This window comes from Convolutriloba macropyga, chromosome 3, assembly GCF_964194025.1.
Source record: "Convolutriloba macropyga chromosome 3, txConMacr16.3, whole genome shotgun sequence".
Classification (NCBI taxonomy): Eukaryota; Metazoa; Xenacoelomorpha; order Acoela; family Convolutidae; genus Convolutriloba; species Convolutriloba macropyga.
In genome coordinates this window covers 6945118-6962015 of record NC_134470.1, presented here as the reverse complement: position 1 = coordinate 6962015, position 16898 = coordinate 6945118, and the positions used below count along the sequence as shown (strand labels likewise).

Here is a 16898-nt window from a genome sequence, read left to right as displayed (position 1 = left end):
GGACCAAAACTAAAACATTTGATGAACTTGAGACATTGTTCAGTTGAAGGGGTCAATCGTTTTAATTACTTTTTGCACATTTTTATGCGTTGAGAAATATATGGTGTCAAATACTATTCGTGCTCAATCATGTTTAGGATAATTTGCCTATTTGCAAGACGCATGCTCTCTTGCGAGATCTGCAAGTTTGGGAAAAAAACATAACCGACTAACCTCATGATGCTAGCTTTAACTTAATTGAAGAGGCGTACTGGAGCGCACAGGAGTGGGGATTAGAAAAGCTCTGGACTACATTTTGAACAGTGCGCAGGCTTGGGCATTTGGGAGGGGGGTTGAAGTCGGGGCAGGGGGAAAGTGGGTGTATGGGGGTCTATTTCTAAGGACGGCCCTCCACCCTTCACAACATGAATTCATGTCTCCAAACCAGTTTCGGTGAATTGCATACTTAGAGTCTAGTGAACCGAAACGCTCTAAAAGCCTTTAATGCCCTCAGGGCTTCACATGTTTATCCCGTTTTTGAGGACGAAAAGGCTCAGACGAAAAATCGGTGGAGCGAAAAATTGCATTAAAAGACGACAGGAATTATATAATTGCTACCAACTTTTTTTGAGAGCAATTAATACGTAGGGTGAGCTATCACATTGCTATATCTTGCTACAAAAAAAATTCGATGCCGACTGCGGAATGTTTGCGGGCTTTTATAAATTATAAGCAGCACTAATATTCTCCCTGTGCGCTTTTCCCCGGCAGCATTAAACAGGAAAATATCGCGCTGATATAAATTATCTACGAGCTTTCAAAAACTAATTGGTCTAAAAATCTATTGAATTATTCGAGCATTTACAGTAAAACTTGAAGACAAAAACCAACACTTTTGTTAGCAATGCCGATATTATGATAGCTCTGTTAATTCCATTATTGAACTACTATATTCGGCTGCAAACTATCAGTTCAGTTTCAGTTTGGTAGAAAATCACAGGTCAATCTATCGTAATCAACTCAAATAGTGTGTGCTATGCGACAACGTACATTAAATTAGGCCGTCAATGTCAGTCTTTAAGATGCTTCGTGACAATTCAATGAATTTCCAATTCTTTCACTTTTACACAATTTAGATCTGCTTCCCCTCTCCCGTGAAAAAAAAACTGTTGTTTTCATCAGTCTGTTTGAAGAACGAAGTAATGATTGTTTGAGTATCCCAATAATAGCCTGCAGGAATTTTTACAAATAGTATATACAATTATCGTGATGTAAAATATCGGTTATAGAATCTCACATTCTAGTGGGGGGGGGGGGGTATGGGACACAGTTTCGACGATTAAAAATGAAAAATACAGGAGGCATGATTGATTGATTTAGCCATCTTCAAATAAGACAAGAATTGGTTCTCATCAAAATTGTCGTAATCCATAACTAGAACCGTTTGGGCTAGGGAAGCAATTTATTATAAATAGGTCAAAATGTTGCCAATTACCATGGCAAGGCGAACACGAGGGAAAAACAAAATAAGAATTTCAGAGTTTAATTGGAATTGGAAAACAAACATTCATGATAGTATTCCGCACGTGTCGAGCATCCAATTAGCTACGGTCGGTAAAACTTTTGTTGCTCCGGTTTATTCCGTTGTTTGTTAGCAAACATTGGCTGTCCAGAGCCACACGTTAGAAGTTGTTTTCAATTCAGAATCTGAATAGATTTTTCGAAGTGTTGAAATCTTGAACGTTTCACGTTGCTCTTTGTTGAGTGATCTAATCCAAGGAAAACGGAAGAATTCATGCAGCGTGGAGTGAACTTTTGCGCTCCTTCTTTTTGTGTGGCAATGTTGATTTTCTCATCTGAAATAACCAGACATGAATGAAAGTTATCCCTCGGTTAATGGCCTCGCTAGTCAAGACCCGATGGTTATCTTGTCGGAATTGATTTTACAGGATCGAGAGCTATCCTTTAAATGCCTCGCAAGATTCTTGCATTTCTGTTTCAATCGAGTTAAACTCTTATAGATCTTTTTAGTATATTTATTTTTCATCTCGAGCAATAGTATCCGGATACAGTTGTACACGTTTCCGGAAATCAATTGACACAATTATTCTTTTCTTAGTCAATCAAGTATGTTCTTTCATATAACCTCGACCCAGGCGAATAAAATATCCCCTTATCGAACATTTATGGTAGGTGGCACAGGGGCTTTAATTTGACAGGACAGGACAGGGTTCTAATACGAACCAGCCCATTTCCGTTTTCAATTTGAGTCAGGGAAAATTTTCAGAACTACACCACCCTATATTTCGCATCTCAAAGATAAGTAAAAAAAAATTACCAAGATTGAAGTTTGAGACAGCCTGACTTTGGTTTTGGTTCACGAGCGTGAACTTGATCTTCTCGGAATCCTTGTCACTCAGGTCCAGGAATCTGCATATGCGATCTCTGATCACTCCGAAGGACTCGTCCGAGGTACATAGGATGTAGAAGGGAGTTCCGAAACAGTTGAAGATCTCTTTGCTGTAACTGGCCACTCCCACCAGCATGTCAGTGGGACCCGTACTTCGCTGGTTCTCGGGGAATCGGAACTGACAAGACAATATTAATCAATAAAAACTGAATAATCGCTAATATAAATGTCTCCCGTTAGTACCCTAGTGATGAGTGAATTTAAAACTTGCAAGAATCTTGCAAGCTGATTCAAAACTTGCAAGATTCTTGCAAGAATCTTGCAAGATATCAATCAAGGCAAAAAAAATAAATCAGGGTGCAAATGTTTTAGGAAACATCACTGAAGCAAATTACTGTTTATTGAACAAATTACAAAACCGAAATAAAAAAAAATTAGACCGGATTAAAAATTTCGCAAGAAACTTGCAAGTTTTTGAATTCTGGAAAAATTATTTGCGTATTTTTGGTAGCTAAAACTAACTGAAAACCAAATAAAATGACTGATATCAGAATTTTCGATCAGCAGAACTGAATCTAATTGACTTTTTTCGTAAACGCGTTTTGAATGTGAAATCTTGGAAGAATCTTGCAAGTTTCTTGCAAGATTTTGAATTCAAAAACCACTTTTCGGCAAACAACCAGAGACATCATGAGCCAACCAAATCTGTCGTTTTAAGCTTAATTAACCTGTTCTAGATAACGACGACAACATACTCTTTCACTCTTTCTCTCATTTTTTAATCAAACAAATTATTTTTAAAAAACAACCAGTTCGAATATTTTGTTACTGATCCTTTCGATAGTTAAGGATATTTTGCAGTCGTAGAGACTAATATGATCATTATTAGGTCCAGTTAATTTTCTAGTTAGATTTAAGTGAACCTATTTGATCCCTTAAGTTGATAGCTATTGACGTTAATGTCCTTGAAGTTATATCATTCGAAAAGTACTGCTAAGTTTTTGAAGTTTCATTTTTTGTTCTTCTTTCATTCCAATTATAGTTTCAGTTCAGCATACAGAAAGTTAGCCTCACATTTCTGGTAAATCAATCGTTAATTCCGCCGTTGATCTTATGCTAAGTAATGTTTTTTCTAACAAAGAGAAAACAACAGTCGGCGGTTTTTCGTAATTGATATTTTGCAAAGTACCACAATAAACTAATTGTACAAAGCGATATACTTCTGTCAAAACAATCGCTTTTCTTGATCCTGAGTTTTTCCTATATACATTTTTATATGGTTACTAAATTGGCCTGCTCAGAAGGTTTTTATGCTGTACGTTTTAAAAATTTTTAAAATAAAAATATTTTTCAAATGTTTTTTTTTTGATGTTGTTTTTTTTCATTTGCGGCATTGTCAAAATGGCAACTCGGGTTATTTACTCTTTGTTTAGGTTCATGAAGCTTTTGGAATCCCTAATTCTTCGAAGTCAATGTAATTTCAATTTTTGTGAAGTCATGAATTTCTTGTTTGCGCTCTTTTTTGTCAGAACACACAAAACACCCTGGCCTTTGCGGCGAGGAGGGAAATTGTTCCTACTACGCGGAAGAAATCTTCAGAGTCCAGAAAAGAAAAAACGCGGTTATTTTTTGTCCTGAATCATTTCCGAGGGACAGGTTTATGTCGCTTTGCTTCATTGTGTGAAAATTATATCTTATTAGCAGTAAAATTGGTGCTCATATGACGTTTATAATGATTTCTCCTGAACCACTGTTTCAATTCAGACGGGCTAGTCACCTGCTGTCAAATATAAGTTTTTCTTTACAGTATTTAATTTGTTAATGAAATCGGCTTTCTCAGAAGGTTATTAGGCTAAAAGAAAAAAATAAGGTGTCAAATTGGATTTTAGTATTGATGCAGTTTTTTTGTAGTATTGTTACTTGCAAATGGTGTTATTTAGGCTTGGTTTGGGTTCATGAAGCATTTGGAATACCTAATTCTTCGAAGTCAATGTAATTTTAATTTTTGGGAAGTCATGAATTGCTCGTTTGAGTTCTTTTTTTGATAACCCCCCGCCCTTGTTTGTGACCCCTTCGCGCATTATTCTTAGCTATTTAGGGTCTTTGTTTTTTCTTTGGCGGCTAGGTCAGGGTGCGCTCCTTCTGGAGCACAGTAATGCACCGTCTGTAGTCGTCAAAGAAGTCAAAAAGGCTCATGCAAAAGCTAAGACAAGTTTACTGCTGCAAAAATCTGCACCCTTTCTACGTTGGTCCCCTTTCCCCAGCACTTGAATCGAAAAGCTTGCAAGAATCTTGCAAGATGAATCGATAAACTTGCAATATTCTTGCAAGTGAATCGAAAAACTTGCAAGAATCTTGGTACCGGTATGCATTCACTTGCAAGATTGCCTTGCAAGATTCTTGCAAGTTTTTTTATTCATCGACTACTAGAGTACCAACCCTAAATGTCTTCTGTTAGTACCATCTTTAAATGTCTTCTGTTAGTACCAACCCTAAATGTCTTTTGTTAGTACCCCCCCCCCCCCCCACTACGTTGAATCTCCCGACCTGTGCTGTGCACTACTTATTATGTAACATTGTTCTGTGTCGCAATTTTTAAAATGGTGAATTTTAGAGCTGTTTTGAGGTCTTGTCAACGTTATCTATGCTGTTGTTCCACCTTACACATCTATAAGAATATATCAGCTTATAAAATTTCCATATGCAACTTTAAAAACTGTTCAATGTTATAAAATGATTAATCTGTTTTCTCAAATAATCATCAATGCGCACAACACTTACGTCAATTCTCAACTGTCTCCCGTGTTGGCCTGCTAGATTTAAGGCGTGATCTATTGACTGAAAGGGGTCCACGATACTATTACACTTGAAGTTGTTCAGCTCTACCAGTCTCAACTTGCCCACTAACTCCTTCACCATCAGCTGCTGAGACGACTGCCCACCTCCTGACAAAATAATATTTCAAATATTTCGCTATGAGTTATCTGGGTCATCCCAACAATATATGCCAATCATTGACTAGTCAAGTTTCTAAGTAATCGTTACGTGACTGCTTGAAGTCACTGAGAACTTCTGGCATTTATCAAGAACCGCGAAGTGGTTCGAGATATTATGTCAGAATTTCGAAATGACTTCTGCAGAGTCACGTAACCATGCTTAAAACACGAAACACACACGTTTTAAAATGACGAAAGTCAACTTCTGGCATTTTAACTTCTGGCACTGCAGACTTTCGGCATTTTGAAATGTGCACGTGAGTGTTTTAAATGAACATCAATGCTAAATAGCTGCTGCGAAAGAAGGTCAAGACTTGACTTGCTGTACCAGATAGATAGCAAATACGCAGAACAAGTTGCTACCCTTCATGCCCATGAATTAACCCATTTATATTGATTTTCTAAAAACTAAAACCCATTATCAGTGCCATCGAGAAGCTTTTTTAGTAGCAGCCTTCCTAACATAGATGTCCTTTGAGTGACATTGAAATTGAAATGCCCAAGAGTGTCTTCATATGACCAACTTTTTTAGTATAAAAGTCAAGAGGTATATAAAGCCAATCCCGCAATTTAACTTAAATTTCCCCACTTATGAAAGAAAAAAATACTGCAATTATGAAAACAGAAAGAACTAATCGAAACTATGTGGTTTATAAAAAACCTAAACCACATCTACCCAAAACTCAACTCTTAAATTTAAAAACGACAGTCGAGGGGTTGGCTTCAAACTTCATTTGAGAGTGATTACACATAGTGAACAAAGATCCGACACAGGACGATTGTCCTCGCAACTTCAGCTGTGGGCTAGAACTTCATTTAAGTGCTTCAAATGATTTATGTAAAGAAACCGACATTGGAGGAATTTTATTTTTTAAAAATAACAAAATTCGGCCAGCGGCTTGAAAAACAGAAAGTGAGCAACATAGATCACTCAAAAATTAAAAGGTGAAAAGTGAACCAAAAATGAACCTTAAGAAAAACAGAGCAACAAATCCAAACACAATAGCAAAATTTGAGGCAAGCGATACCAATTCCCCTATTTGAGCGGTGAAAAGAAGCTGGGAGATTCTGGAAACAAACAGCAGGTCTATATTCATTAAAAACTTCTCCAAATTTAACTCACCTGAGAACAATTGAAAACATGCTAATATTCTAACAATCTTAATGTAAAAAAAACAATGCAGTCAAATTTCTGGAATCTTAAATGACAAAACAGCAACTTTTAAAATTCATGTTTTGCTCCATATATCAAAAGTCTATCAACCAAAAACCTCGGAACTTATAAAAATCAGCTGGGGATTGAAACAAACATCGGGATTGAAACAGAATAAGAAAAAAGAAGATAGAAATTGATCATCTTTTCTAGGTTTTAAAAAGCGCTCAAATTTGGTATGCAATTTCAGTTAGATTCTAAAACTATAAATAATTCAGCTTTAAACTGAAAGGTATTAAACATAATACAAATGTCACCTAGCAATCGCTCTAATGAATTACGATAACCTAATGCACACTTAATGACCGCGCTTTGATTGTTTGATATGATAGAATTTAAAATCCAATCAATTGAAACAGTGAGTGAGGTAAGTCAAAAGTCAAGCGTGAAAATTGTGACATAATAAAATGAAAAACGTGATGAAAAGGTAAAGCGAATTAAAAAACATAGGAGGACAAGTCCTGACGTACTATTCAAAGAATTTTCAATTAAACAAAAAACTAGACCAAGAACGAACTATGACTTAATTGGAAAAAACCATTTTGAAAAAAAATCTGATCCAAAATATCGAAAAAAACAGTAAAAATTATGGTGAAATTGCCGCATGTGAACAAAAACCTCTAGCGAGAAATCTTATTTTTGTTCAAACACCGTTTCCTCACTCTACTTTAAAATTAGAGCGAAAAAATTCTACGCCGCAAAACCACTCGCTTTTTCGCTCCACTTCCTGTTTCGGCGTACCAAAATCACTCCTCCAATTTGACTTCAAAAACCATAAAAATATGTTAACAGATCTTAAATGACAGCGCCCCAATACAATTCAAATTCTTTGAATTGTAAAAAAGGGGAGCGCTAAATAATAGCCGTTGAGAGGCTGATGGCGGCTATTTTTAACCTAAAGTAAAGATAGAGTCTCAAAGATGCAAAACCCCCCTCCATGTTCAAAATATTTTGAGCTAGATATTTAGTTTACACCATACTTTCTGAACGATATGAACCCATACCAATAAAAGAAATTGAACTAGCTAGTTCTCAAGGTTAAGAGGGTTGTAAAGGAGAGAGATAATTTTCGACATAGAAACAAAACAGCTATAGTTGCATGACATTTTAAAAAACAATGCTTATCAAAGAGAGATATAAACAGGCAACAATTTGGCTTAAGTTCATCCATTTTTTAATACACTTAAAAACATAAAATCAAGCAGCTAGAAACTTTCTAAAATTCCGAAAGCTCAACATTACATATCTACCTTAATAAAAAAGCTTCTAAAACAATGGTTTGAAAACGCTACAAAAGCATGAAAAATATTCACTCGCTTAGGGTAAATTTACAGTCACTTGTCGCATGGTCAAATGGTCGCAACAGTCTTGTCGCAAAAATCTTGACGACGAAATTAAGAACTATAGCAAAACAAAACCTGAATAACAATCCAAAGAAATAAACAACCTAAAGACCGACTGTCAGCCTCGATAGAAGAGTTGTAGTTCATAGCCAACAGAAGAAATATCTTAATAAAACGTGTTGTCGAAGTCATTAAAGCAATTAACAAGATGAAATAAACGTTCCAACTCCGGGACTTTAAATGTATCCCACGCCTTTGTAGAAGACAATTCAGAGAAAGTAAGAGAACAACAGATAAAAAAATTTGAATTTCACTGCAATCTGTGAAAATGGGAGGCATTAGAGTCAATGAAAACAAACCGAATAATGTCGGAAGAATTGCTCTCGAACGACAGGCGAAGCAAGTTAATTCAGGGGCTGTAGCCTCGATAAATTTTTCTTTATGGGTAAAAAAATAGTTGACCACGCCGAGATTCAAACCATGGACCTCTACCTCGGAGTTAGAGCAATAGGCATAACTCAAAAATGTAGAACAATGCGTGAAGAAGACAATTGAGAAGTCAAAGAATGTTCTGGAATAAAAGCGCAAAAACGGTCTAACGAACAATTTGCATGGAAAAGACCAACACGTTTACAATAATTGCTACGAGAGCAATTAATAAAAAACTTCAAATATCTAAACCATAACACTAAATCGCTTACTAGAAAGTATAAAAACGTTTGCAAATACAGCCAAGGAATAACATTAAAGTAACAACAAATAAAGACAATAAAAACTCTTTTTTTTTAAAAACGGGTAGCTCCAAAGCCAAAACGATTAGCCACACACTGGATTCGTAACGCGATTAAATCTTCTCTTTCAGAAACGCCAACGGCATCTGGAGATCTGTCAATACTTAGACTAAGAGATTATAAACCACACAGACTAAAATACACGGACCCAAAGTCATAACTTCTAATTAAAAACAGATGGACCCAAAGTTATTGAAACCAGTAGCTACAAAATGAAACTATCAAATAGCTTGGATCTATTTTGCCTAGCCCAGTGACACAGAAAAAGTATCCTTTTTCCAGTATCCTCAGAAAAAGAAAGTTAAGATCGATATGAAACTAAAAACATAACCGACTAACGTCGGGCGAATTGCTCTCAAACGACCAGCAAGCGGTTGGCCTCGTCAGTAGACAGCCACGGTTTAATGAGGCTAGATTCAGCTTAATTGAAGGGGCGTAAGGTGAGCGCAGCGGGGGAGCAAAAGTGGATTGGGGGAATTAAGTGGGGGCGGTGCGTGGGTGGGGTGTCGGTTCAATTTTTAAGAACTGACGTTCACACCATAAGTATAAGTCTCGAAAACAGTTTCTATTAATCGCATACTTGAACACTCGTGGGCTGAATGTGTAAGAGCACTGAAAGCCCTTATTTTTAACTTCGATTTGATTCTTAATCAACTGTTAGTCTTGTGTTAAAGTTAGCTGATCTTAAAATGGCAAGGTTTCGATAGTTTTGACGAGATAGTTATTCAATTGGAATCTTAGTAAAGAACAAAGATTCGCATGTCAATTGGAATCGACTGAGATTCGTATTAGGAAATGTGTGAAACAAAATGGCAATTACCAATTTGATAATTTAACAAATCTTCAAAAAATATTAAGGGTTCCTTTCTAACGTTAATTTCGAAAAAAGTACACTCAAAATCTTTTCAAATTTAGTGGACAGACTGCAGGACAACAGCCGCAAAAAAGACTGTTGAGCTCCATACTTTTAAAAAATCACCAAGAAGAACACTAAATTCTTAATAGGATAATCTGAATTCAAATTATCCTTATTTGCAAATTTTCAAACGCTGGCTTTCAAGCAATATACATTTATAATTACACCACTTGTATGACTGCTGTTAAACTTTATAGAACATCGAGTCAACAAAAACTTTCAAACATAGCCCGCAGATTGCCGGAATAGCTGCGAAAGTATAGACCTGCGTGCCATATAATAGAGATAGAAACAGATACAGATCTAAATTGAAAAAAAACTGACGCCGCTCAAAAAAACTAGGTAAAAAACATTCAGCGAGAAATTAGTAAAGCTTGTTAAAATTCATTCCACAGAAGCCTCTTATTAGGGACCTTTACTGCACATAGGAGTTCCTTTAACCTTAAACAAATTCAAATTAAACTGTTTTAAAGTGCAAAATCATTTTAGTGAGTGAGGTAAGTCACGTAGGATCAAATTCTAATCACGCAAATAACCTAAAAACTTTCGCTAAAGCGAGTGAGAAATGACGTCACGCGCGCAAATGCCGTTAGTGAGAGGAAGAAGTCATTCAGAAAATTTGACTTTTTCAGCTTTGCTGTGTGAACAAATGTAAAACGAAAAAAAGCGTCAGACGACGAAACAAAAAAAACAAAGGGCACCGCAATATAGCTTCGCTCAGCTTACAGCTTCGCAGCTATAACAAACTTGAAAAAACGCAAGTTTTATATAAAAAAATGATAATATTTGTGATATTAAATAATTGCACCGGGGGCTGATGATGGGGGGGGGGGGGGGGGGGGGTTAACAGCACGGTGGGAGGGGGTGGGGCCAATAGTGCGGGGAGCCGAACAGTGAAGGGGTCTTCAAGTCATCCACCTCTACGAACCGCCCTTCACACCATAAGTATAAGTCTTCCAAACCGTTTGAGCTAAAACAGAGCTAAAAGGCTCTAAGAGCACTTAATGCCCGCTGGGCGCTACCTCTTTATCCCGTTTCTGAAGACAAAAGTCAAATGGGTCAGACGAAAAATCGGTCGAGCGAAAAATTTCATAAAAGAAAAATAGGATTAATATACTTGCTACCAACTGCTTTTGAGAGCAATTAACAATGATTTTTTAAAAGTGTTTATTAAATCATGATAAAAACATTTCTACTATAACTCAGCGTTAATGAGGATAATAGATGATGACAAACGCCACATAACAGCAGCTGAAGTGCGGAATCAATAGAGAGAAAGAGAGAGATGAAACCTGAACGAGAAACTGGAGGAAAGAAACCATAACCGACAGAGAGAGAGGAGAGAGAGAGAGCTAAGAATATTTTCCATGATGAGATTCGACTCCGCAAATTCTTATTTTCTAGCCTTGTAAATAAATCATAGCACTCAAAAAGGCAAAATTTCCAGATTTTGCAGTAAAAAAGTTCAAAACCAATTTTTGTCTCTGGAGTTCTGTCAAGTAACTCATCTGCAAGACTGAAAAGGACAAAAAACAGTGCAAATTTTATTAAAACATCGCTAAAATTCAAGATATTATTATCATCAAAACCATTTCATTGTCTCATGAGACTATCCAGTATCCCTTTTTCAAGCCTGAATAGTTTCATTGGCACATGAAGATCCATAAACTTAGAACATGATAGTGATTTTTCGAAAAATTGAAAAAAAAATTTATCCAAAAATTACTAAAACTGGAGACATATAAATATTGATCACCATTCCATTAACTCCAAAAACTAAGCAGCAGCTTATTATCAAACTTTGGAGGAGGTCGCAGGGCTTAAAATTGCTTAAAATCCAGATACCAAAATCTTGAAAAACATTCCATTACATCTAGAAACTATGCAGTAACATATTATAAAAGTTTTAAAAGTTTTTGTCGTTTTTTAGGTTTTTTCAGCCTCAAGAGCCAAAGAATCTCCTCTAGGGTTTGACAACAGGTTAAAGTATTGATTCTAGTTTTGATGAAATGTCTTTCAATATTTCAACGTCACGTATTTTAGCACTTTTCTGACAAAATTTGCACTTTTCATTTTTGAAATTTATAGTCAATATTCAGGTTTTTTGAGTCTCAGGGGTTAAAAAACCTCCATTAGGGTTTAATTATAATTTACCGAAAAATTTTCGTTGGCCGTGTATTAATTTTCAAATTTTTAATACCACAAATTTTAGCATTTTTTTGATAAAACCTCTGGGGTTCGATAATATGTTACTGCAGAGGTTTTATCAAAAAAATGCTAAAATTTGTGGTATTAAAAATTTGAAAATTAACACACGGCCAACAAAAATTTTTCGGTAAAATATCAAACCCTAATGGAGGTTTTCTGACCCCGGAGACTCAAAAAAACCTGAATAATGACTATAAATTTCAAAAATGAAAAGTGCAAATTTTGTCAGAAAAGTGCTAAAATACGTGATGTTAAAATATTGAAAGACATTTGATCAAATCTAGAAACTAAACATTAACCTATTGTCAAACCCTAGAGGAGATTCTTTGGTTCTTGAGGCTGAAAAAACCTAAAAAAACGACAAAAACTTTTAAAACTTTAAAAAACGCAAGTGTTATTTAAAAAAAAATTTGTGATATTAAAAAGTTGCACCGGGGGCTGATGATGGGGGGGGGGCAACAGTGGGTAGGGGGGTAGGGGTGGGGTTAACAGCGCGGGGGTGGGGGTGGGGGAAATAGTGGGGGGGCTCAGTGGAGGGGTATTCAACCTCTAAGAACCGCCCTTCACACCATAAGTGTAAGTCTTCAAAACCGTTTGAGCTAAAAGGCTCTGAGAGCACTTAATGTCCACTGGGCGCTACCTATTTTTGAGCACGAAAAGTCAAATGGGTTAGACGAAAAATCGGTCAAGCGAAACATTGCATAAAAAAAGACCGACAGGACAATTATAATTGCTACAAACTTCTTTGAGAGCAATCAAGAAAAACTAGGTTTAACAACCTCTTCTTCAAACACTGAGACCTGTCACAAATGACACTAAACGACAGGGAGCAAAAAAAACTTAAACGAACAGGACAAGAACTCAAAGTAAACTGAAATAATTTAAAAAATTCAAAAAAAAATTTTTTTAGTCGAAACAAAAACTTATTTCAATAATAAAAAACGAAAACGAATTGTTGTCAAGGACCAGAAAAATATCTGAATCAGACAGTGACCAGAATAAAAAACTCAAATCTTATTGAAAAACTATCAAAATCAGATGTACCCCATTTTTTGCCAAGAAACGTTCAAACCCTCCTTGTCTCTATATTAAATAATGAAATATGTCTGCAGATATCCTGAACGTCACGAAAAGGCTGAAAAAAAACCACCAAGTTTAGGGAAAGTGTTGAAAAAGTTGCCCAACCAGTCAAATTGGCAGCAAAATCGTAACATAGCCGGCAAGTTGCCGGAAAAGAGCCCCCGTTGACGCGCTTGCTGCACATCGGGATTGAAACAAGAAAAAAAGGCGATATATTGAGCAATTTTTTCTGTTTTTTTTTTCAGTGTCTTAAAAGTGTTCTAATTTGGTGCGCAGTTTGAGTTGGATTCTAAAATTATACTTAATTCAGCTTCTAAACTGAAAGGTATTAAGCTTAAAATTAATGTCAGCTAGCAATCGCACTAGTGAACTTTCATAACCTAATGCACTATGACAATGAGCGAGATTTATAGTTTTATCCGGTTTCTTTTCATTTTGCTCTTTTTACTTTGACCGTATTCACCACTTTGCGTAATTGAATGCGTGAAAGAATTTAAAATCCATTCTGTTGAAACAGTGAGTGAGGTAAGTCAGAAGTCAAGCGTGAGAATCGTTACTTATGTAAAACGAAAAACGTGATGGAAAGCGAATTTAAAAACATAGCAGGATAATTCCTGACGTTCAATTCAAAGAATTTCCAATGACTAAACAAAAAACTATACCTAGAACGGACTATGAGTGAATTGAGAAAACCATTTCTAAAAAAATCAGATCAAAAAAATAAAAAAAGAAAATCAATGTCCAAAATGCCGCATGTAAAACCCACTAGCGAAAAAATGTAAATTTGGTTAAAACAAAAAACTAGGCCTGGAATGAACTATGAATGAATTCGAAACCATTTAGAAAAAAAATCCGATCGAAAAATTGAAAAGGCAGTAGAAATCAAAGTGAAATTGCCGCGTGACAAAAAAAACACTAGCTCCACTTCCTGTTTCGGCGTGACCAAAATCACTACTCCAATTTGACTTCAAAAATCATGAAAATGCGTGAACAGATCTTAAAAAACACAGCGCCCCAATACAATTCAAATTCCTTGAATTGTAAAAAGGAGAGCGCCTAAATAATAACCGCTGAGAGGCTGACGGCGGCTATTAATCAGCACTCGCCATTTAAACATAACAAAGACATTAGTTGAGATAGAAAAAAAGGAATAAAACCATTGAAAAAAAGTGGTAGACAATTAAGAAGAAGGTGGTAGACACTCCACTCATCTATCGGTATGAATCTATCGGTATCATATATACGCAGCTATTAAGCTATGAATTTCATACTGGTCGTTAATTTTAACGTCTTTGAATTTTAACGTCTTAAATAAATGATAGCAAATAATCATACCAGTGGGTGAATGTGCGGCTGTAGCACCAGAGGGTGGCTTATGTAGATCCAAATTGCCGCGTGACAAAAAAAAACACTAGCTCCACTTCCTGTTTCGGCGTGACCAAAATCACTACTCCAATTTGACTTCAAAAATCATGAAAATGCGTGAACAGATCTTAAAAAACACAGCGCCCAAATACAATTCAAATTCCTTGAATTGTAAAAAGGAGAGCGCCTAAATAATAACCGCTGAGAGGCTGACGGCGGCTATTAATCAGCACTCGCCATTTAAACATAACAAAGACATTAGTTGATATAGAAAAAAAGGAATAAAACCATTGAAAAAAAGTGGTAGACAATTAAGAAGAAGGTGGTAGACACTCCACTCATCTATCGGTATGAATCTATCGGTATCATATATACGCAGCTATTAAGCTATGAATTTCATACTGGTCGTTAATTTTAACGTCTTTGAATTTTAACGTCTTAAATAAATGATAGCAAATAATCATACCAGTGGGTGAATGTGCGGCTGTAGCACCAGAGGGTGGCTTATGTAGATCCAAATTGCCGCGTGACAAAAAAAACACTAGCTCCACTTCCTGTTTCGGCGTGACCAAAATCACTACTCCAATTTGACTTCAAAAATCATGAAAATGCGTGAACAGATCTTAAAAAACACAGCGCCCCAATACAATTCAAATTCCTTGAATTGTAAAAAGGAGAGCGCCTAAATAATAACCGCTGAGAGGCTGACGGCGGCTATTAATCAGCACTCGCCATTTAAACATAACAAAGACATTAGTTGAGATAGAAAAAAAGGAATAAAACCATTGAAAAAAAGTGGTAGACAATTAAGAAGAAGGTGGTAGACACTCCACTCATCTATCGGTATGAATCTATCGGTATCATATATACGCAGCTATTAAGCTATGAATTTCATACTGGTCGTTAATTTTAACGTCTTTGAATTTTAACGTCTTAAATAAATGATAGCAAATAATCATACCAGTGGGTGAATGTGCGGCTGTAGCACCAGAGGGTGGCTTATGTAGATCCAAATTGCCGCGTGACAAAAAAAACACTAGCTCCACTTCCTGTTTCGGCGTGACCAAAATCACTACTCCAATTTGACTTCAAAAATCATGAAAATGCGTGAACAGATCTTAAAAAACACAGCGCCCCAATACAATTCAAATTCCTTGAATTGTAAAAAGGAGAGCGCCTAAATAATAACCGCTGAGAGGCTGACGGCGGCTATTAATCAGCACTCGCCATTTAAACATAACAAAGACATTAGTTGAGATAGAAAAAAAGGAATAAAACCATTGAAAAAAGTGGTAGACAATTAAGAAGAAGGTGGTAGACACTCCACTCATCTATCGGTATGAATCTATCGGTATCATATATACGCAGCTATTAAGCTATGAATTTCATACTGGTCGTTAATTTTAACGTCTTTGAATTTTAACGTCTTAAATAAATGATAGCAAATAATCATACCAGTGGGTGAATGTGCGGCTGTAGCACCAGAGGGTGGCTTATGTAGATCCAGATTGAGTTTCTTGGCTGCCTCGTATAAAATGTCAATCACTTTTCCACCTTTCAGGGGATAAAGAGTCATCTCGTGCTGCAACAAATATTTGCCTCAATTTATAGTAAAGTAAATTGAACAGCCATTTACATCCTCAAATAATTTTTAAGTGATTTCATGATTTTAAAATCAATTTCCGTAGGTAGCTGAAAAGAGTCATCGAGACAAATTTTTAATGCAATCTATCATTATTAGCCTGGATTATGGTCCAATATAGTCACTACATATGCAACCAGAAAATTCATTTCTTCGGATTTTGATTCATTTTTATAGAGTACTGACCTCGTCTCTCGTTTCGTAGTCGAAAATTACTATTGTGATCTTCTTTCTGTTCTCAAATTCACTCACTCGCATTTCCAGCTGAAACAAAAAAAACGTATGAGACTAACGTCGGGCGAATTGCTCTCGAACGACCGAGGAGCGGTTGGCTTCGGTAGTAGCCAGCTGGAGCTGAGGGATGCTAGCATTAGGGTGTGCATTGCGTGGGAGGGTGTGGGTTTAGAGGAGTGGGGATCACAGGAAGGGGGGTCCACATCGTCAGGTGGAGGCGGGTAGACGGGGGGGGGGGGGGGTGAGTTGGTTCTTCTCTGTTCCCCTAGCCTTCTATAGCCAATATGTCTGCATCCCACCCCCTCACCCCAGAAAGTCCATTTTGTCTTATCGGTACTTCTTTTGATAACGGTATTATTTTGTCATCAGACGTAAATTGAAGGGATTTTCGCTCCCGATTATATATAAAATAGTTTGATAAAAACACCACTGAATTTCCAAATGAGTATAAATAGGTCAAGGAGCCTAAAAACAACACAAATGGCAGCGTAAAGATATAACATAAATTATAAGAAACAGACAAAAGATTTTCTTCTCTAGGTAGAGGAAACAAATTCTAAGCTCCCATGTGAGAATACATACTCAAAAATGAAGCGTTAGTTAAATTTAAAAGCTTTCCAAGAAACATTGCCGACAATGTTTCCCATTGGGTCCTTCTGAAATTGTTGGAAAAAGTAGTTTTTGAAGACTTTTTTAAACCGCCTCTCATTCCCTTTTGACT

General features: G+C 36.3%; 1 protein-coding gene across 1 annotated transcript in view; it reads right to left on the bottom strand.

The window, feature by feature from the left end:
• Positions 1 to 804: 804 nt before the first annotated feature.
• LOC142335898 (ubiquitin carboxyl-terminal hydrolase 7-like) overlaps positions 805 to 16898 on the bottom strand; it is a 65952-nt gene continuing 49858 nt past the window's right edge. The window contains exons 20-24 of the mRNA XM_075384258.1: positions 16130 to 16207; positions 15757 to 15883; positions 5171 to 5334; positions 2318 to 2567; positions 805 to 1835 (exon numbers count right to left, since the gene is read on the bottom strand). Of these exons, the coding sequence (XP_075240373.1) occupies positions 1675 to 1835; positions 2318 to 2567; positions 5171 to 5334; positions 15757 to 15883; positions 16130 to 16207 (780 nt within the window). The 3' untranslated portion in view covers positions 805 to 1674. The remainder of the gene's footprint in view (positions 1836 to 2317; positions 2568 to 5170; positions 5335 to 15756; positions 15884 to 16129; positions 16208 to 16898) is intronic.